The sequence below is a fragment of the Cyprinus carpio genome, chromosome B17 (genome assembly GCF_018340385.1).
Source record: "Cyprinus carpio isolate SPL01 chromosome B17, ASM1834038v1, whole genome shotgun sequence".
Lineage (NCBI taxonomy): Eukaryota > Metazoa > Chordata > Actinopteri > Cypriniformes > Cyprinidae > Cyprinus > Cyprinus carpio.
In genome coordinates, this window is record NC_056613.1 from 14369886 (window position 1) to 14392573 (window position 22688).

Consider the following 22688-nt stretch of genomic DNA (forward strand, 5'->3'; position numbering starts at 1 on the left):
TGCTGGGGTCATGGACCAGTGTGATGATTTGTCTCTCAAGATTGATGTATTAATGTTTTCTTGCTGTGAGTCAGAAGCTATAAACCTCAAAATACTGAGGTAAATAACTAACATTTTTCATCTGTTTGTTGTTTAATGTATTTGTCCCTGTTGTCCAGGAGATGACAGAGAGTGTGTTTATGATGTTGTTCTGATTCAAGAAAGATACAGGAAACACAATGAAACATTATTAAAGAGTAGAGCAGCTCTGTGTATATTTAGCACACTGCTCCTGTTCACAATTAACACAGTAATGCCACATAGATTTTTCCCCAATTTGAAATAACACTTGTGCACACATACACAAGATGTGGTCACAGATGTGATGTGGCTAAGCTGCTTTTACCATTCTACCAGTAATTGAAAATCTTATCCCTTCATTCTCTCTCTGCTTTTCATTTCTCATGTAGAATATTTAGCATTTCCTCATTACAGTTGTAGCTAGTAAGAAAAACCTTTTGAAATTTTAAGTGTGATTTGAAATGCCTAATTTTCCAAAGTGTGATTAATGAAAAAACAAAAATTACATTGTGTTCTACTAGGCCACAAATATATTTATACAATTTGACACTAAAGTTACAATAAAATATATGCCTTCATATAATAATAATAATAATAATAATAATACATTTTAAAAAAGTAGTCGAAAGAAAGAAAGCACAGAATAATTTTTCAAAGCATTTTAGCCAGTAGCTTGTTAGATATGGAATGATAAAATACAGATACATTGTTTCAAATTATTCTGAATATTCTGACAGTCTGGTTGTCAGATGTTAGTAAAAAAAAAAAAAAAAATTAATTTAATTTACTCACTCATTCCAAATGACTGACTGACTTCTGTAAAACATAAAAGAAGATATTTTGAAGTATGTTGGTAACCAAACAGTTTTGGTTCTCGGTGACTTCCACTGTATGGACAAAAGCACACTGGATATCAGTGGGAACTGAAACTGTTTGGTTACCAATATTCTTTACAGTATGTTCAGCAGAGGAAAGAAATGCATTCAGGTTTAGAACGACATGAGGACATGTAAATGAAAATTTTTTGGGGGTGTACTGTTCCTTTAAGTTAATGTGATAAACTACACCTGTGGTTACTCCGACAATAAGTTTGTTAAATATAACAGGAAAAACATGTCTTAAAGTTAGTTCTGAGAAAAGCTCTAGCATCACGTGATGCCGCTTGGTTTGATATGTTTTTATCTAAAGCAATAACGTTCAAATATTTTCAAGTGTGTCTTAAGTGTCCAGATACTTTTTGAACTGACTGTATATACATATTTAATAAAACTGGGTAAACGTTTTCTTATTTAGACTGCAGATGAACTTTACATCTTGGTGTTTTGGCATTATAAAGCTGTTGCATAAACCAAATTGTCTAAGTTTTTATGGAGGGTTTGTTTGCTTGTATAGTGATTTTTGTCTTCCTTTGTTCTGATGGGGCTTAAATGAGCCCTTTGAGCTATTTATATATATCTACATATATATCTTTAACTCTTCCGAAAGACCAAACAGATCTGAATTCAACATGTCTTTATTTTAAACACTAGACCAGGGATCTCCAACCCTGCTCCTGGGGAGCTACCGTCCTGTAGACTTCAGTTCCAGCGCTGCTCCAGCACACCTGTCTGTTATTAAGGTATAGCCCTGAACACCTTGTTTAGCTGGTTCAGGTGTGTTTGATTTGGGTTGGAGCTGAAATGTGTAGGAAGGTAGCTCTCCAGGAGCAGGGATGGAGACCACTGCACTAGACCATTCTTTTCTCACCAGAGTCTTTTTGTAGCCCTGCTGTTTGCTCGGCCGTTCAGACATACATTAGACTTCCTGTCCTTACTTTTCCATTTCTCCAAATGCGGTGAAGAGAGGGAGAAGAAAATGACATGACTGCACAGGAAACAACAAACTGAACATTATAGGCTGGTTTTCGCTTTCATGGAAAAATGTAAAAAATTGCTGCTTCAAGATTCAGGTTGCCACTATTTTGTGGTTTGTCAGTTTCTGCCAGAACTGCACGAGTTCAGAGGAGGCCAAACACACACTCATCATCTCTTTCTTTCTCTCTCCCTCGCTCTCTCTGTCTCTTTTCAATTCAGTGTGCTGTCTTGGCATTACTTTTAACTGTACAATATTGACAAAGCATTCACTCAATACAGGATTAGCACTGGTGGGAAGGTTCAAAGCAAACAGAAGTCATTCTTTTTAATGCAAATTATTCAAGAGCAACCGTGACAGTTAGCGATCTGATAAGAAAAGATATGATGCAATGACTTCCAATAAAAATGAAGTTACAGGACCACATGTTGGCAGATGGAGGAGAAATTGATGTGACTATAAATCATTTCATTATTCTATGTGGTTTCTGTCCACATATAGAAACAAACTACTGCAAATTATTGCCATACACTAGGTTAGATTGATTTTCAAAGTAGAATAATGTTATTTTTATGATAAAAATATATTCTATTTTTTTCATGTTAATTGTCTAGAATTTTTTTGTTGTTGTTGTATCTTGACATTTGTGTGGCTTTTAACCGCACCTTGTAGTGATCACAAGAAAAGGTTCATCTGGAAGCCATGTTTGTAAAATGTGCACTCCCTCTAGTCTCTTGTTGGCATGATTTCTGGGTTTAAGGGATTATTAAGGGATGTTTATAAAGAATAAAGAGCTTCAGGCTGGCCAGCCAAACTGATGTCAAGTGCAGGGGAAAGTCTTTTCCCCCCTTTCCTCCTGGGGAACAGAATGTTCAGGAGGCCGACGAATCGCTAAGCGTGGCTTGGACTAATGATACGGTGCATGATTGCATGTGTGCTGCTCTTGAGGAGGAAAGAGAAAGTGTGTGCATGAGAAAATCGAAGCTAAGAAGCAAGAATTAAGTATTTCATTTCATTCTCACCACTATAGTGGCCTCGAGAAATTTTAAGGACTTTTACTTGTCATGCAAAATGTTCTCTACCTTTAAAGATATTACATGAGACATTACATTTTATGCTCCTTGTTTGCTCCTCAATCTCTGGTGCAAGTCAAACCTCAGAAATCAAGGCAGAGCAAAATTTGAGCCCAGTTATTGATCCACCATAAAGTTCTTTCAATATGACTTTTCTTTGTAATTGCCTGATTAGTGAAATCATGTTTGTTCATTTGCAGCAGTTTCAATGGGAAAGAGTGTCTTTTTATATTTTCTTGACACATTTTTAAATTTTACATTTTTTTGCTTGTCTCCACACTTTCATTAATTTTTTCCCCAATGTTTTTTCCTTAACATTCATAGTTCAAACTATTAGTCACCGATTTTGCTTTTATCTGTTAGATCCTCAGCAACTAGAGTTTCTGATAACCACCTCTCACTCACATGTCACCACTACTGATTTTAGTGTCCTTCATTACATAGTTAAAAATGGTATCAAAAGCCGAAGGTTAAGTCATAAACTTAACCTATACTATGCATGCCTAAAAGAGTTAGTCTAACCATCATTGTGTGTTCTGTGTCCCTGTGTATATGGCTTCATTTATGTGACACTTGCATACCTATACTTCTTTGAGTGATTCAAAAATGCAGGTTACAGTTGCAAATATGTTTTTAGGTCATGTGGGGAAAATACATATAATTCTGTTTAACAATCCTTAAGAGATCTTAGGATCATATTTAAATATCAAAATGCAGAAAGTTACAAATTAGTTGCAGACAGGATTTAGAAATGTAACACTTGACAGGCCCTTGAGCCGGTAGATTGACACCCATGTTGTAGATTCATACTGTGCAAGTTTCTTTGCATGTGTTGTTGAATTGTTATCCATGGTAGATGGGCATTATCGACGTGCATATGTTAGTTTGCTCTTGTGTGCATGTGAATCATTGTGTGTGTAATCCTGACCTTAGAAGCCCCTTCACATAGAGATCTTGCCAGAGTAATTATGAATGTCATGGAAATCTGTCTTGGATGTGCTGGATCTCCTTCCTGCTTGGCTGGTACATTTACTGGATGACTCGTTTCCTTTCTAAACCCAGAAGTACTGCTGCCTGAGCCTCACACACCATAAAATTATGGGATTATGAAAGTATTATGACAGAATTCCTGCAATCCACACACAGCACCTCATTCATTTGGGCCCGTCTCCATCTTGGTGGGCCTGCCAGTCGAACGGTCATATTGAAATTCACTTTAGATTAAGTTGTATAAAATGCTCTATTACTTCTGGATCTGCTGTTAATGTGAATGCTTTCACTGCATTTAGTGAAATATTTAATAAAGCTTGGGGTTTTACCAAACAATTGGTGACTAAACAGACAACTACTATTAAGACATGTTGCATTAAGGCCGGGACACACCAAGCTGACGGTTGGCCATTGGCAAAAGTGAGAGCTCTGATTGGATATTCAGTTTAGCGAACAAATCGGTGCCTGAGAATTAAAGCGAAAGTGATGAAAACAAGCACGTATATGAAAGCGGTACAGACAAGAAGGGCTGTTTAAATGTTACATGATCTTTCCCAATCATTCTAATACACGAATGTTTTCATAACAACATGAGCCGCTTAAAATGATTAAAGTTAGCAACGTTACTGATATTCAAAATGGTAAGCAAGCACTGCTTTGTTTACGTTTTGTATATCTGGGTTTATTTCGTATATCTTTGTTTCAGTTTCTCCTTTTAAATAATGAATATATACTATTGATAACTGCTGATATAGATAGTTAATTCTTCTCACACATTCGCAGAAAGCACATGTTAGTTTGCCATCGGCTGTAGTCTGTGCAGTGTGTTCGAGCGCAGCTTTTTGGTCCGACACGAGGTGATAGCACCGTCGGCTTTCGCCGCAGCTAGTTCTTTGAAGTCGGCTTGGTGTGTCCCGGCCTTTAGACTTAATAAGAGTAATTTTGAATATACATGAGATTTTGATTGGTAAAAAAAGGAGTACATGTTTAAGTGGTAGTGGCTTGGATTTTTACCGAACAACTGGCGACTAAACAGACAACTACTATTAAGACATGCTGCATTAGACTTAATAAGAGCCATTTTGAATATACATGAGATTTTGATTGGTAAATAAGAAAACTGTAAATTCGTAAGTGGTAGTGGCTCACAACCTCAAATTTATGATTAAAAATGGCTGGTTTTATTTTTAATTTGAGTAGCACTGTCCTGTAGGCTACTTATAGAGTGCATTGCTGTGGCCAGAACTGTCATTGGCATGTAACATGTTCTAACTAGGGCTGTAACAAACGATTATTTTGATAATCGATTAATTTAACGATTATTCGAATGATTAATCGACTAATCATCGATTATTTGCCTTTTTAATCATTTGACATTTATTGATTATTCAGCTTTTGCAATTAGTTAAAATGTTTATACATATTCTAACAAATAAATTAAGGTAATTACTTCAGCTTTTGAAAGTCATATTAAGTAATTACAATTAATTTATACAAATAAATATATTTGGCACACAAAATGAGATGACAGAAACCCTTTTATTCGCAATTTAATTAGTTATATGAAAAAGTAACTGAATGACACATTCTGCCTAACATCTCTTTTTGTAAGTCATATTTATAAGAAACAAAATAAAGGTAAGTGATAGGACGTTTTATTTTTGGGTATTCACAATATCAAAATGTAATCTCTCTTAAAATACCTAATCAAAACAGTCCTGAGCTAGATCAAACCAAACTAAAACTTTAATGAAATATTTTTCCCCCCACTAATACAAAGATTTTATCATTAGCTAACGCCACATTGATTTATTACAGAAAATCAAGTTATAATTCTAAATAAAAAAGCTACACTGACTTTAATACTGTAAAGCTGCTTGATTTAAGGCTATCTATTGCATAAATTACTGTTATATAAATAAGCATGATGTGGCTAGACTTTGTTTTTACTGGAGTGCCGAACTTCAGAGTTCGTGGAAACATCCACATTGCTGTAATCAAATGTGTTCTTAAGTGCTGCTATCACACTTTGGTCAGTTTTTGTTGTTTATTTTGTTATTGAGAGGAAAGTCCGCAGCATATATTAACATATTCATCCAAACACCGCTCAGCAGCCTCAGGTTCGGCAGCATTTGCGCTCACTGCGCTGAAATGCTGTCTTCTCTTGAATTGCATCCAGAAGGACTGAATTACAGTCTTGCGCCACAGCGCCAAACTGGTCAAAATGCATTATTTCAGGCTCTCACATTAGGTCATATGAGATCAAACAGCTACTCAACAAAAAAAATATTTGTTGACAATTTTTTATTGTCGATACTTTCTCATATTGTTTTTTATCATAAATATGCTTGTATTTGTTTTGCAACAGGCACTTAAGCTTTGTGTTCTTTTTTTTTTTTCTGTCTTGCAGGTGGTCAAAACTCACTTGGATCACCAGTGATAGTGGAGACAAGACTGAAATAAAAAGTATTCAAAACATCCTCCTGAGGGTAGGAAGAAAACGGGGACCTGTCCTTTATAATTTCTTCTTAAGAGTCCCGGAACCACTTAGAAAACACCACCATACAAATGTGTACCCCTCCATCAAACAATCATAAAGACCTCACAGTAGATTAGTATCAGAAAGAAAAAATGACAGACACAACAAGTCGCCATCTGAGACACAAGTTGCAGAGCTTCGGACGACGTCTGGATGAGCTTGAAGAGGCCAGAGGCAAACTACAGAAAGCTGAAGATGAACTTCTTGACATTCAGGACAAAATCATTCAGGCTGAGGGTAGCAATTCCTCACTGTTCGCCGATGTGGAGACAATGCGGAAGAGATTGCTCAAAATTGAAGGCAAAGATGAAGAGGTCAGGAAAGCGGAGGATCTTTGTCGTGAGGTTCGAGAGAAATTAGATCAAGAAGAGAAACTTACCAATAATCTTAAAGCAGAGATTGAGCGTCTTCAGCGTAGAATGACTGAACTTGAGAAGCTTGAAGAGGCTTTTGGTAAAAGCAAGTCAGACTGTACCCAGCTGTGCCTTAGTCTTAACGAAGAGAGAAACCTGACCAAAAAGCTTGCAGCAGAGCTTGATACCTTGAAGGCCCATGTCAAGGAAGTGGATACCTCTGAAGCTCGACTTGACAGGGCAGAAAAATCCCTTACTGCAGAGATGGAGAAACTAAAGAGTCTCACTCAGACTTTTGTGACTGAACGCAAAAGACTTCTGGAAAAGCAGAGAGAGGATGAGAAAACCATACTCAAGCTGACTGAGAAGCTTGAACGTCAGAAAAACAAACTAGGCCCAGCAGACCACAGCCGATTTGATTCTAGAGATCTTCGAATTGAGGATGAGTTCTCAGCAGGTCTTACATGCAAACTGGCCAGGAAGAAGAGTCTTGACTGCTTGAAGCATTCAGGTGACCTAGATTTGAGAAATGAGTCCAAGAATGAGAAAAATAGCTTAGAGGGTCAAGAAGATAATAAAGTTAAAGACCTCAGCCAGGAAGTAGAAAGACTGAAGAATCGTTTGAAGCAGATGGAGTTAGTGGAGGAGGACTTAAAGAACATGGAATCCAAGAATGCAGAATTGATAGAAAAGTACCAGCATGAGAGGGACCGTAGTCAAGCTCTCCATGACCAGGTTGAGCAGATGAAAATGCAGCTCAATGGTTGCAGCAGTAGTAATGGAAACTCTGCAATTACCAGCACTACAAAGTTCCTAGAGAATGGCAAGGCAGAAATTGAAGAGATCCATGTACGAGGCTTCAGACAGGAGAAACCTAAATTGCTAAATAGGAGTCCTGCTGCTTCTGAACCAGTCACCTCAAAGTACAAAAGCAGAGAGGCATCTCCTCAGCAGAGACGAGAAACTAAGCAAAAGAACAAAGACCTGTGTCACTCCACAGAAAGCTCCCCGAAGACTGTACGAAGGACTCTTAGTCCAGCACATAGTGTCAGGAAAGGTATGAGGACTGGTGCTTCCAGTACTACTTCTGATAATGGGACAAAAGATGGAAAGAAAGATGAAAAAATTGGAAGTGCTTCATCAAGTACTCTCAGTGAAAGCAAGAAACTTTCAGTCCTTAGTCGCTATCCTCCAGCTGCTAATGACCAAAAGTCTTGGAAGCCATCAGTCAAGCAAATCGACAGTGATAGCAATAAGATTCGAACAGAGAAGTTGTCCAGGTACCCTGGAAATGATAGTGAATCAAACAACTCTGATGGGTCACTCCTAATTTCAGCCAGTGCTGCTGTCATTGCTTCATCTGAGAAGGGACTAACTGAACCCGAGAGTCTAGATCAGGATGCTTCTGCAATATTGAGTATGTCCAAGGCAAATGGATCCTATACTGCTTACAGATCCCATGTATCGCCATCTGTTCTGAGTGACCATGGTTCGGATGGTCACTCCTCAGCCTCTGAAACAGAATCCACTGGCTCCAGACGATCGGTAGGTGAGCAAAACGACCCCCTGATGTCAAGTGGAAGAAAATACAGTAGATACTCACGACTGCAAGAATCTTACTCTGATGGTTCCTCAAAGGTCCCCTTCAGCGAGGAGCAACACAGGCCTCTTATAGTGGAAGGGAATAACCAGGAAACTACGCATTCTACCTCAGGTATTGAGGTCCGCAGGGTATGCAGCCCTCGTGAAGCCCTCCGGTCAAAAGCTATCATCAAGCAAGCCATTGTTGAGATTGATAGAAAGGAAGTGTTGTCAGGGGGAGTCACAGAGCCTTTGACCACCAGTGGGAAACCCAAGATATCCACTAAGCCAGTATTGACTAGCAAGATGACCAGCAGTATCACCTTCTATCCCAATGACCCCAGCTCCTCTCGAACAAGCAGTCGGAGCAGTAGTTTATCAAGTGAGCCCCCTTCCAAGGAAAGACACACTTCCACAAGTAATATTGTTATCAGCCCCAGTATTGAGCACAGGGGTAGCATCTCTATACCTTACGAAATATCCATCCCTAAGAGTGAGATCACTCTACGTCAAAGTGAGGCTGATGCTGACTTTTCTCAAACTCACAGTTGCCTTGAGACTGCTCCTGTGGAGGCAGCCCTCGTATCTCAAAGCAGCTTCAGCCTCCAGTCTTCAGAAGCTTCAGACTTGAACAATGACATTGAGTCTGGCTTTGAGAGCAGCAGTAGCAGCACCACCATGACCAGCAGGAGAGGCCACCACAACCACCACTCATATGATGACAGTTTGCCAGAAATGAGAAACGTCACTGTCAGGAGCACTTGGAGGAGCCGTGGGGCAGCTTCTGTGGAGGAATCTGCTCGAGCACCAAGGCAAGATGGCTCAGAGGATGAGGGTGAGTCTGCAACCACCTGGAGAGCGTATAGGGCAACTACAGTGATGGACACTCCATCGAACTCCAGCACTGTTGCTAATTGTGGAGGTAAACCAAGCCCAGTCGAAGTATACATGCGTAGGATCAACAATGCAGCACCTTCGGTCCCTGATCTGGGACGACGGAACAAGAAGACTCCTTCACCAGAGAGAGCTATTGCACATGAGCCTGTCAGTGCTCAGCAACTTCAGCCAAGAGGCCGTAAACACCCCATGGTGAGTACTGACTTTTTATCTTTTGACCATATTCAATAAAAATATGTAGATTCCATTCACAGGCTGGACAAGCATAGCCATGCTAACTTTGTTGAACAAAAAAAGATAATTTTATAAATCATTGTAACCTTTATATACATTTCATACATTTATTTGACCATTTAAAGATTCAGGTGTTTAGCATAGTTTCCTGTTTATTTTGAATTCGCATCATGATATATGCTAGTTTGTGTGGGAAGTCGTGGCCTAATGGTTAGAGAGTCGGACTCCCAATCGAAGGGTTGTGAGTTCGAGTCTCGGGCCGGCAGGAATTGTGGGTGGGGAGAGTGCATGTACAGTTCTCTCTCCACCTTCAATACCATGACTTAGGTGCCCTTGAGCAAGGCATCGAACCCCCAACTGCTCCCCGGGCGCCGCAGCATAAAATGGCTGCCCACTGCTTCAGGTGTGTGTTCACAGTGTGTGTGTGTGTTCACTGCTCTGTGTGTGTGCACTTCGGATGGGTTAAATGCAGAGCACGAATTCTGAGTATGGGTCACCATACTTGGCTGAATGTCACGTCACTTTCACTTTGTCACTTTCACTTTTTTTGTTAGTATGAATGCATTATATTTCTTGCAAATTTATATTTGTACTGCTCAGTCCACAGATGGATGTTTTCAACATTCAACATTAGATCAATGAAGATAAAGTTAAACAGGTGCATAATATTAAGGGAGCTCTGATTAGGATTTTTATTTTTTACAATGGGGGAATTTTTGCACAAACATTTACACCCAGCACAATCCTGATTTCTTGAGCTGTATGTGATTGGGCCTTAGCCCAAATGGGGTGAATATCATTTGTGTTCTTTGAGTGTGCATGAGCGCACCGTCTCTAGAAATGCAAATTATAAACTTTATTGACAATGTAACATTGCCTCAATTGTGCAAGTGACAATTCCTGTGTCAACTGTGCAGCGTGCAACTCGCTTAGTGCAGACGTGATGTGGTGATTTGAAGCCATTTGCACATTTTGAGAGAGAAAGAGAGCAAGTGATTTATTCATGCTGTTTGAAATTATGTCTCACAGAAAGTTTTCAAGTTACTTTGTAAATTATTTAATAAAGAAATATGAATTGTACCTCACCTTCAGCATTATAATTATTTTACCCATGCCACTGCATGTCATGTCAAACCGCTCACGGCAGGCACGTCGTCAGCTTGAGATTGGCCTTTATAGAAACATATTTCCCAAAGCAATACTGTCCAATAGCAATCAGTAGCCAATCAATTGGAGCAGCCCTACATAAAATATCCTGGTAAAATTGAGGTTAGGTCAGCAGTATGCTTATGCAAATCATCTAATTATCTAAATCCAGTCTTGCTTGTTTATTCTCTTGGTAGTTTGTGTTCTGTCCCCCCATTTCCCACCCCAGGTCTGTGCACATATTTGATGCCACTATTTTAATTATTATTATTCATTATTAATATAATATTAATGCATTTTAATATTTAGTCTTTTATTTGGAAGTTTTTCTTGTAATACTCTGCATCTGGAAGAAGGTGAAGAGGACAGATATTTTGTAAGCATGAAGTATTTTTAGCTCACTCTCTGTCTGCTGAAAGAGAAAAATAGGCCCTTGAGATATCTTTTCTCTTCTGTTTTTCATGATATGGAATCCTAACCAGGAAACCAGTGTTTTCCAGTTGTAGCCAGTCTATGTCTTCAGTTATTTGAATACATTATAAGTACATGCAAGACTAAGCTGAAGTGAGAATTAATAAATTAGGCTCATATTGTTTATATTAATAGTTTAAACCTGCTTTCTTTCCCCTTCTTCCTTGACTTCGCTATTTGCAGAGTATGGAACTTTCTGATCAGTTTGAAGTTCTTCAAAAATCAGTTCAATATCAGTTAATATTTTTGCTTCCTTTTTAAAGTGGTATAATACTCCACATGAATGGCGAAAAGTATGTGGACACCTCCTAATTAATGGGTTCAGCCAGTTTCATGTAGGTCCCTACACGTTTTTTATATTTATATGAATAAAGCTGTTTTCATTTTTTGGAAGTAATATTTCTTTGTAAGATATTGATACATGTAAAGAGCGTTGAAAGCTAATGGTGGACAGGTCAGAGGCCATGCCTTTGTTTTCAGCAAAACTGTTAGTCAGGTCAATGGGCAGTTTTTGTCTCAGCAGCTAAACCAATTTGAGTTTGGCGTCACCCCAGCAGTCAAAACAAAATGGAAAGCAGGCCCTTTCACTAGCTTTCACCCTTTTTCACTTACTGAGAATACAAGTAAGAGAATAGAGCTGCATCCTATCAGCGCACCAATTACCATCATCCTCTTATTAAACATCTCAAACATCCCAGCCCACAAATTTACCCACAGAGACCTAATTAAATTACTGGGATGACCTTTGAGACATAAACATGGCCCCTTCCTGGCACATGACTTCAAAAACAAAAACTACCCCTTTTTCTTCAATCTCTCTTTCTCACGTTCTATTTCATGGCATGTGTTTTTTTTTTTTTTGTCTGTTGCTCGATGAATGGTAAATGTCTGTTCGTTTATCTGAGAAAGCCGAAAGATTAATGCACAAGTGAATTCTAACACTTGCATAACCAGAGGTCAGATAATTTGTCTTACTCTCTTCTTTCTGTCACTCAGTGAAGGTTAGTTTTCTTTGTACTACAGATGGTTCTTCATGCTGTCATTTCAGCTGTAAGTTAATATACTGCTATTGTGATCACACAATCATTCATTCACTCTTATTTCTCTCCGACGGGGATTCTCTGTCATTAATCTTTTATCTCTTTCGGCTTTAAAGCATCTTTCCATCTGTAGAAGTAAATGTGATTTGTACCATGAACCTTTAAACTGAAATGGGTAAAAAAAAACGGATACAAATATGTATGCCAGCCCTTTTCTTTAAATGTGTGCATTTATTACCTTGTGGTAAAAATATAAATAAACTCCATTAAAACACTCTCACATGAGTTTATATAGATATATATATATATATATATATATATATATATATATATATATATATCTGCTACATCCAACAGTGTTTACTTATACATCACAGAATAATTCTGTGAGTTCAGTCATTTTCATTTCCACTACAGTATAATTTTTGCCATGATGGTGAATGACATTTTTTTGAATAAAATAACTCACTCCTTTGTCTTTATAATGCTAATTTCATAGTTAGAATTTGTATGTATACTACACTTTACGGAATTATATTTTCATACTTTTTTGTATAAGGAGTTATTTTTTTTTTTTACACAAGTATCACTCTGTTTAGATAAATAGTATTTTGAAAATATGTAAAATATATTTTATAATGGATTTGCATAGTTTAAGATTGAAAGTCTGGGTCTGGGTCAAGTCTAAAACTATAAAATCTACACATTCAATTGAAAAGTAGCATTAATATATAGTCTTAGGCAAAAAATGAAATGTTTAGTTTGAATACAAGTCTACTCCAAGGACGTAAAAATGCCAATAGTCAAAGAAGCAACTACATATTCTCAGTCTAGCAACTGATTGAAAGCAAACTTTATCCATTCCCACTCAATCTGGAGTCCATTAGGAAGGGTTTATCTAATCAGCCATGGTCAGGCATGCATTCAACTTTATCTCCAACTCATGTGACTTTCATTTTTTTACTCTGAATGTATACTAATCATCTCAATAAATACCTCACTCAGGGTTTTCACTGTGATTGTGACAACATGATCAATGTTTAAATGAAGGAAGCCTATAAACTGAGAATGTGTTCCTTTTTTTTTATGAGTTGCATTGTAAAACTCCTCAGACTTCATCTAGTAAAACAGATCTGCTAAGTGAATTGTGGCCACAGCTGTGGATGCAGGATTGAATTGTTGATTCCATTCTATTTATTTCTCTGGACCTGTATCACATCGCATGATTGGTTCCTTTTTTTTTTATCTCAGTGTATCTACAGTGGAATAGTTTGACCGTGGATGTCTTTATTTAAAGCTTCAGACGGATTTCCAGACTGTGTCTTATATAAGATCAATACCACAGTGATTAGAGGGAGATTCAATCTGTCCATCAGTGATGTGGTGTTGTTGTGCTGATGGGGCAGAGGTATTATCTCCTCCATTATTAATGAAGGCACGTGTCTAGGGCTGTCCTCACAGATCAAGGTCATCTGTTTCATGTCTCTGACACAAAGCTTATGGGAGTCAAATATATGTGCTAAAGTCATTAATACTCCTGCTGTGTGGAGAGCATTATAAAGTAAAGTAATCCTGGTTGGCCAGATGTCATGTTATGTTTAGAGCTGGAATGACTTTTCATCCCTGCGTATAAAAATACACAAATCTGGAGTGATTTATGGAGGAATTTTGATCACAGGTTTTTTTTGTTTTGTTTTTTTACTTAATATGGGACAGTTGTGCTTAGGCAGGCAACCATTAGCTACTTATTAATATAAAATTTTGCTTACATAATATAATAACATTTTGGTTAATGGCATCTGGGTAGTGTGATTTTTTTATTATTGTTTTTTTATTTTATTTTTTTTATATTTTGTCAGCTTGGACAGAATCACCTTGTATCTTGTTTAATGTTTCATGAAGGCTCTTCCAAATAAGTGTAGGAAAAAGTAGCACTAAAAAGAATTGGTAATTAGTTTTCAATAATTTGTAGTGTTCATAAGAATATTGCATACACTAATTAAATGTGTACAGTAAATATATCAGAAGGTAATACTATAGTACTTTGATATCCAGTATGCCATAGTTTTGAATGATAATGTTAGGTATTATGGAATTTACATGGTATTAAAGAATACCATGTTATTACCTTTATGATGTTTGTTTTCCCATTGTATTTTAAAATGATCTAGCTAATGTATTTTTTATAAACAAGCTAATAATTTAGTTAAAACAGAATTTTAGATAAAAAAAATTTTTTTCAAGAAATGCTTCTTAAAGTATTTCTTTATGAAAATCACACTGGATATAAAATAATGGAATTTATTTCATTCGTTTTGTTTTTTGTTTGTTTTTTTGTTGTTTTTTAAGATAGAATTTCAAAATATATTCGTAACAGACCACATGTTCTTCTCACTGAAAACATAAAAAAAACACCTGATCTATCCAATCCATTTAAAAAAAAAAAATAAATAAATAAATACATACACCACCCAAATAAAGACACTGCAATAGTCTGAGCCAGTTACAGCTGTAACTTCACATTATTCACATAAATGGCTTTCCTGTACCATGGATTTAAATGGAACCCATTCCGTCATGACATCTTTCTGTAAGATTGTGCTTGGGTCGTTTCCACCCGTTGCCCCTTCCTGAGTGACACAGGAAGTTGCAAGGTTGCGCCTGCCCATTTGGCAGCCGATGCATCGTAACTGGTTTCCTGTACACCCACCTCTCGTATCCCAGCAGGCCTCAAGCCCTATTATGGACAATTAGCATCTGTCTGCTGTGTACGAAATTCCACAGCAGTGTGTGGCATATCCTGCTGCCTCATTTGGGAACTTTTTATAACTGACGTCATGAACCATTTCGTTGGCTGTGTAAAGACTCCACCTTCATGGTAAATAAAAGAGACAATAGTCATTCTATATTAGGACTTGTTCTGAGCAGTTTCTCTTCTCTGACGTGTCTAATAAATGTTTGGTCTGATACTTATACTTACGTTGAAATTGACAATAAAGATTTTAATTAAACATCTAGGACTATTTAAATGTAATGCTTAAAATAGTTCTCTTTAGGTCCTTGCTCGGTTGTTTCTTTCTTTTTTTTTCATTTTTTTTTTTTACATTTATTTTTTTTGGAACCGAAACTTGCATGATATATGTGACCCTGGACCACAAAATTGGTCATTAGGGTCAGTTTTTTGAAATTGAAATTTAGAAATCATCTGAAAGCTGATAAGCTTTCCATTGATGTATGGTTTGTTAGGACAGGACAATATTTGGCCGTGATACAGTTATTTGGAATCTGAGGGTGCAAAAAAAATTGCCTTTAAAGTTGTCCAAATAAAGTCCTTAGCAACACATATTACTAATCAAAAATTGTTTCGATATATTTACAGTAGAAAATGTACAAAATATCTTCATGGACCATAATCTTTACTTAATATTCAAATGATTTTTGGCAATAAAAAAAAATTAATAAATAAAAAACATAATTTTGACCAATACAATGTATTGTTTGCTATTGTTACAAATATACCTGTGCTACTTATGACTGGTTATGTGGTCCAGGGTCACATATATACATGTTTTTACAGTTGTGGAAAACCTGTAAATATCAGCCTGGAAAATTTGATAATATATCAAAAAGTCACAGAAAGTCTTAAACATTTCTAGAAATGTATTTATTATATACGTACTTTAGAAAATGCTCTTTGTCTGTCTGTAATTTTTTTTTTTAATGTACAATAATCACAATTGAGTGGAAAAGTAATATTTTATAATATATTACTGAACCCAAAAGAGAATTGCATTTCATGGCATTTCTTTATTTGCTTTAAATGCCAGTTACATATATTGCCATTCAAATAAAGGGATTTTATTTTCAAAATATTCACTAATCAGTGATATTGCATATAATAAGATGAAATTTTCACAGTCAGGCAATTATGGGATTGTCACAGGTCTATATCCCTTCCAAACATGACAGAATTTGGTGGATAAATAAATCAATTGAAATCATTAGTATACTTTATCACATTAGTTGTATGTTTGTTCTCTTCCCAGTCTGCAGATGATCGAGAAAGCGCTCCGTCCTCATGGCGAAGGCAGCCTGCAGGTGACGTGGACCTGTACGATAGATCTGGGAGTCGTGGAGCGTGGTCTAGCAGAAACCGCACCGCTGATGGAAGCCGGTCGTGGTCAAATCGCCATCTGGACAATTGACCCAGATTACCCACATTTCCAACTAGAGGTATGTGTTTTTCTTATAAACTTATTGAGTTAAACTTATCTAAATCTAGATACCCAAGAGGATTCTGGGTTATACTTAATTAAAGCAAGCTAGAAGCTAATTACTCACATGTTAATGAGTCTTGACCTAAAGTATCCTCATGTGTTTTTATTGCCAGAGTTCTTACATCTCAAAGCGACTCTTGTGCGCAAGGAATGAAGCTCATCTCATCTCTTCAGTTACACCATATCTTTAAAGACCATCAGATGAACAGATTTCCAGGCAGTTATCCCTGGGAACCATCTCATCGTGCTCTTACATCAACCACACCTGTATGAATTCACCATCTTCCAGCTGTCGTTTGGGAACAGCGGTCACATGTTCCTACAGCGATGAATCCTCTTCTGCTCCCCGTAGTGTATTAAAGTCTTCAGATGTGACAAGGGAGAGGCGCAGACAGTCTTGGTGTTTGGAGGATGTGAAAGGGGCTTTGGATCACAGTCCTCCCTGGTGCCACAGGTCCTGGTAGATGTCCAAACTTGAGTTTCATGTGTTTTCACAAGGAGCAGGTTACAGCTTTTGGCATTTCTGGATGGTGTTTAATTCAGGAATCAATTGGGATTATTGCACACAGCTAAAATTCATTGATTATACAGGCGTTCATACACTGAGCCAGTAGTCAACCACATGCTAAGTCTTTCATGCCTGGTGCCCAAGTTTATTTGATCTCATTTTTAATTTTCTCCTTGTATCTGATCATGTCTATTGAACTGTATTATTTTACTAGTTTGTTTAATTCCTTCATCCTCATATCTTTAAATGGATTTGATGGTCTCACAACCAGCATAGCGAATACACAGGACCACGACACTTAAAAGCTGGGAAACACATCTGCATGTTGAATCTTCCCTGTCTCAGTAGCTCTGAAGGGATGTTGGCTTTGGATTCCAAACCAGCTAGAGAAGAATCCAATCACCTAGAGCTCGAGTGACCTCGTCCATTTGGGTAATTTACCGGGATTAACCCAATGCTGGACATTTATGGAGAATTTTCAGAGCGGGCTACTCACAAACGCTCTGTGACTCTACTCGCAAAATTTGCACAGAAAGACATTGGTCCGAACTCTCAGTGTGTCACAGGAAACCAGCGTTAGGGATTCTGCAGGTCTGAGTCAGTCTATAAAAAACCCCTAGATGGGTTGTGTTTTCAGTTATTTCAGCTGTAAAGCTTGTTGAGCCTTGAGGGTGGCTAGCATGACACCACAGAGGATCCAGAACGCTTAAGTTAGGAATGCTTGTGCCTGGATAAATGGCCTCACCATTGAAAACAACGGAATGCCCATCACTTTGTCCTCATATGGAAATATTATTGAATAGAGCTGCTGCAGTTGAAATGTCTTGTACTGTTTCTATTAGGTTTTAAACTCTAGTGCCGCCAATGATTTATTTTCTCATTCAGGCTCAGATTCCTCTTGTCCTTGAATACTTTAAAGTGTCTGTGTGTATTAATAGCTCTCTTATATAATACTATGTCTCGATTGAACCCGACGATGACGACGAAGGGTCCATTATCCCTCGGCCCGCCAGATGATTTCAGTCTCCAATGTCACTGGAATGTGGGATGTTTTATTTTTCTGTTTGTTTTAATCTAATGCTGTACATGTAAAGTTCTGGGAGTTGATGATCAGGTGGGCAGTTTGCTTTCTTTGCAGCATCTTACTTGGTTATTACTGCTTTAAAAAGATCCACGCATCACCATCAGTCAGTTTTTCTTCGTTCTAGGTTTCATGTGCTTCTGTGTCCTGTATTCATCCCTCTGCTTGGGCTGGAAGGAGTCTTTGAAACGAGTGGAATTTTATTTTTTTGTCTATCGATTGATCCATTTTATTTAAGTCATTCTAATGAATTTGTAATTGCACTTAAATCATTAAAACAGTTTTATAAAGTACAAAAACAGACTAGATCCTTCTGAAAATCAGTCATTTCTGATGTATAAATAATGTTTTTACAGCTTTGGTTTGGATTATACCTCAGAAATGGAGACACTACACATAATTGATGTGGTTTAGCAGCAAAAAATGTAATGTTTAATGAATAATGTAATGATTTTACCACCCAACAAAACTAAGACTTAATTTTCTACACCAAACAGCATTTATAGTATATATGTTTCATTAATTTCGGAAAGTTTTTCAAGAACTCGTTAGACTTCGGTCGGTGTTTTGGCTTTGTACTTCCCAGATTTTGGTGTCTGCTTTGTTCTGCACATTAAAACCAAACGTGTCTTTCCAAATGCATTCCCCAGACTTCACCTCTACTTCCTGTTCAGGGGTGTTGGGCTGAAGCGGACATGCTGGTTCCTGTATCTCATGCCCTTGCTTTCCCAGAATACCTTAGTGCTTGAGGCTGCTGTAATCCAAGCTGCCGGTCCCTAAAGCCATTTTATTAGCTGGCTAAAGCAGTGACAGCAGGCCTGATATACGACCCCAGTGTTGGTTGCAGGTCATAGGTCAGTGCTGCATTTGATGGGCGTATAACTTGTGAGGGAGGAAGTGAGACCAGCTGGCAGCAAAAGAGTAAGCAGAAAGGGTGAACGGCCAACTTTGGTGGTGTCCACGTGTGGTACCAAGAAGAACCAGGAGGGTCAGCCTGGATTCTGTAGAGTTTTAGCCATTTCTCAACTTCCACAAATAGTTTCAGGCATTATGAATTGTAAATCTCTTTATAATAAAATTGTGCCCGCTCAAAGCTTGCAAACATGATCCTAAAACTGCAGCATGACCCGAATGGACGTGATGATATAGTGCGAGTCTGTATTGGAAACCCCAGCAGACTCTTCCCTCCCAACCCCCCCGGCCAGGCAAAGGTCTCTCGGCTGCGCTGTGGCTTCAACGCGCAACCGCAGCTGTCGGAAACCGTAGTTTTTATGTGCTCACAACTCAGTCCAAAGTTTCTGAAAGAGGCCGACTGAATCCGCAATTGTCAAGGAATTCTTCCTCGTTTCTCAACCCCATTTGCTAATGTGTCAGTAAGCCGTTCGCCCTCAGAAGTCATCTAACACATGTCTCTGATTTTCATTCCTCCACTTCTGTCTTTAGCTCTCTGTGGAAATAATGGCTGTGAGCTTCGATTACACGTCTCAGAACAGATCAAAGGTTATATAGTTTCACATAAGAAAATATATCTCCCTACATCAAGGTTTTCCCATCTACATCACTTTTGTGTACATTTATGAGGTCAAGCTTAACCTAGTTATGACACCAGTCAGTAAGCATTACCATGTTTAGCTTCTGACAGTTAGTGATTACTCAGAATGGTTTTTAATCATTTTCAGTGACAATTTTCTAAGCCTTATTGAGGAGAGTAGTAAGAGAAAGAGTTGTAATTTTTTTTATAAATGTCGTAAGCAATAAAGTAATATTGAATGTACAGAAGAGAAATTTTGAAGGCTGTGTTATACCCGCATTGGGAGCCGGTATTGGTCCTGAAAGGTCAAAAATAAGTCACGCTGAGAATCTGCACTTAACCAGCACTTAACGTAAATGATTCTTTAACCTTTTCCTTAACCTTTATGGATTTCATTTTCTAATATGCCTGTTTTTTTCCCTAATTCCCTTCACCCTAATTAATTGAATGTAAAGCCATTAAAGATGTGTGTATGTGTGTGTGTGTATGTGTATATATACACACACACACACACACACACACACACACACACACACACACACACACACACACGTGTTTGTGCACTGGCCAAAATGAAAGAATAAGTTCACCTGCAGCAACTGTGAGACAGATCTTGTATTGTTGGGGTTGACAAATGGACTGTCCACATTATTTGTATAGACTGCAAAGTGTTTTATTTTAATTTGTCATTTTATTTTTTTCTGTACGGCCAAGTGCTTTGTATTGTCTGTTTCAGTTGACACATAATGTGCCAAAAACCATTCCAAGATGTTTTTGTAGTTTACAAGGAAACAAACAGCTTCTTAAGCATTATTGAAATTAAAAGGGTGAATATTTCTGTGGTCAAGCCTTTCCTTCATCTGCTTTTTTCCCCTCAAACTACAATTGGATAGGTTTTATTTAAAAGTATCCTGTAATTTTGTAAAGTGGGCCATTTATTTTTTTCCCTTTTTTGTTTATTGTGTAGATGTGTACCTTATTGGGCTCCTGGAGAGTGTTTTTTTTGCATTATTAATTTCAATATTATGTTTTATTCATAATTTGAATGAACTATTAAAATGAGCAGACTCAGTTAAAAGTGTTAATTCACCAGCTTTTCAAACGTTGCTTTTTTCTTTCATTCTAAGGGAAGTGTTTAGGTAAAGTAAGATAAATATATTGAGCCAGAGGCTCAGTATGGTTCAGTTCTGTACTGTTCTCCTCTTTTATTAACCGCTCAGACTGTGGGTTTCCCTTCTGTTCATTCAGGGTTCATTCATCTCCTGTGCCGTATTAAAAACGCTGCCAAAGACAGATTTCAGGCCTTAAACACGCTTACGCAAACATGCTGTAACAGAGTAACTGAATTAAAGTTCACTGATATTTGCTTACACTGTCTCTCAAAGACACTGCACATATAAATACAGGCCTGCATCATTAAAGAATGGTGACAGAATGGTTATCAAGCAGGTGTTGGTACAGCGTGAACCTGCGGTGAGGAAACAGTTGAACATGCTCATTGTATTCAGCCTCTCAGTGTCAGCAATAACACACTGTGTTTCAGTCTTACACCTTTGTACTGTAATATTTGTGCATGTTTCAGCTTAACATTCAGCACTGTGCATGGAGCTAGACATCTCTTTAGGCTGAACTGCAGACTATATGTATTCCAGCTAATATAATAAAAGCAACTTGTTTGTAACCGGTTTGGGTTTGTGTATTTATCTAGTGTCTTTTGATGGTTACTAGACCTGCTGGACTGAATGTACATCCAAGAAGCTCTGCTGTTATTCAATACATATATTGGTGATAACAGTGCAATAAAAACACAATAAACCAAAGGAATTTTATAGATATTCAGTATATTTGATTGTCACACCCCTTTGGTTTTAGCTGGAGGAACATATTCTTTGTGTGATGCCAGACAGATCAATCTAAATACAACTCCTCGGTTAGAATAAGCAACACTATATTCCAGTCATGACAGTAAAAATGATGGGTTTACCAATGTATTTTGATCATTTTGTAGCTTGAGAGCCTGATTCAATTTTACAAGGAAAAATAAATCCTGGTTATTAGTCAAAAATTCACTGAGAATTTGAAGGCCCATTTACTCGAAGAACAAGTATAATGGGAATAGTTAAGTCGACACCACAACTATACTGATAATGACACACAGCAGCATTATTACTGGAATCAGAACATTTATTTTTGTTGTTCCAGCTGATGAATGACTAAAACATTGACAGCCAATCAAGCCAAGAAAAGTCAGCATTTTTTAGTTACACATACTTAATAGAATGTTATTGTCTGTTGATGTGAACGCTGATATAGTTATTGTTTTGGTGTGAACAGTTTGAAACACCACGAGGATGAGTAAATGACTTGTGAACTGTTCCTTTAAGGCATCAGTACATCGTAAAGTAAACACATGATCAGCATTTTATGGCTTGGTACTAAGTAATATTGACTATTTCAGTGAGTTCATAAAGCAACAGACTATTTTGAGAGAAAGACACCATAAATCTGACAGGATGCTGCAAAGAACTCTAAAACCAGACTTGGAGAGTTCACTCAGCATCAGAATTCACTATTATTTGTTCAAGTCCTTAAAATGGCTCCTAAAGCTTTAATCCTGTTCTGAGAAAAGTCTAGACAGTGAAGTCGGTCTTGTTCCCGCCTTTTCTTCCAGTGTAGAATATTCATCAGCATTACCGAAGAACAGTTTAAAAACATTTTAATGGAGCCTTAACATGAAACTGACTAGGTGATTTAAAAAATGAAATATTAGAAGTACTATCTGAGTGTGAAGTTGTATGAGTGTTTGTGCACACGCATGAGTATTTTAGTCCGTGGGAAGTATAATTCTGCACTCTGGGCTGTAGGGAGTGTGGGGGTTTCTGTGTTGAAGGGCACATTGTGAAGTTGTTGTAGTGAGTAGCATCTCCATGTGAACAGGATGAGTCAGGTTTGAGTTACTGCAATGCCTGCGCATCAGAAACCACATTCAAAAACAGACATACTCCAAGTCTAACACGATGAAATATTGATCAGAGATCCCAGAGGGCATCCAGGTG

At 37.6% G+C, this 22688-nt stretch overlaps 1 protein-coding gene across 1 annotated transcript in view; it reads left to right on the forward strand.

Moving 5' to 3' along the window:
- The window catches only part of luzp1 (leucine zipper protein 1), a 50233-nt gene extending 28920 nt beyond the window's left edge, over window positions 1-21313 (forward strand). The window contains exons 2-4 of the mRNA XM_019066326.2: window positions 6385-9536; window positions 16282-16468; window positions 16628-21313. Coding sequence (XP_018921871.2) covers window positions 6606-9536; window positions 16282-16440 — 3090 coding nt within the window. The 5' untranslated portion in view covers window positions 6385-6605 and the 3' untranslated portion in view covers window positions 16441-16468; window positions 16628-21313. The remainder of the gene's footprint in view (window positions 1-6384; window positions 9537-16281; window positions 16469-16627) is intronic.
- Window positions 21314-22688: the final 1375 nt, after the last annotated feature.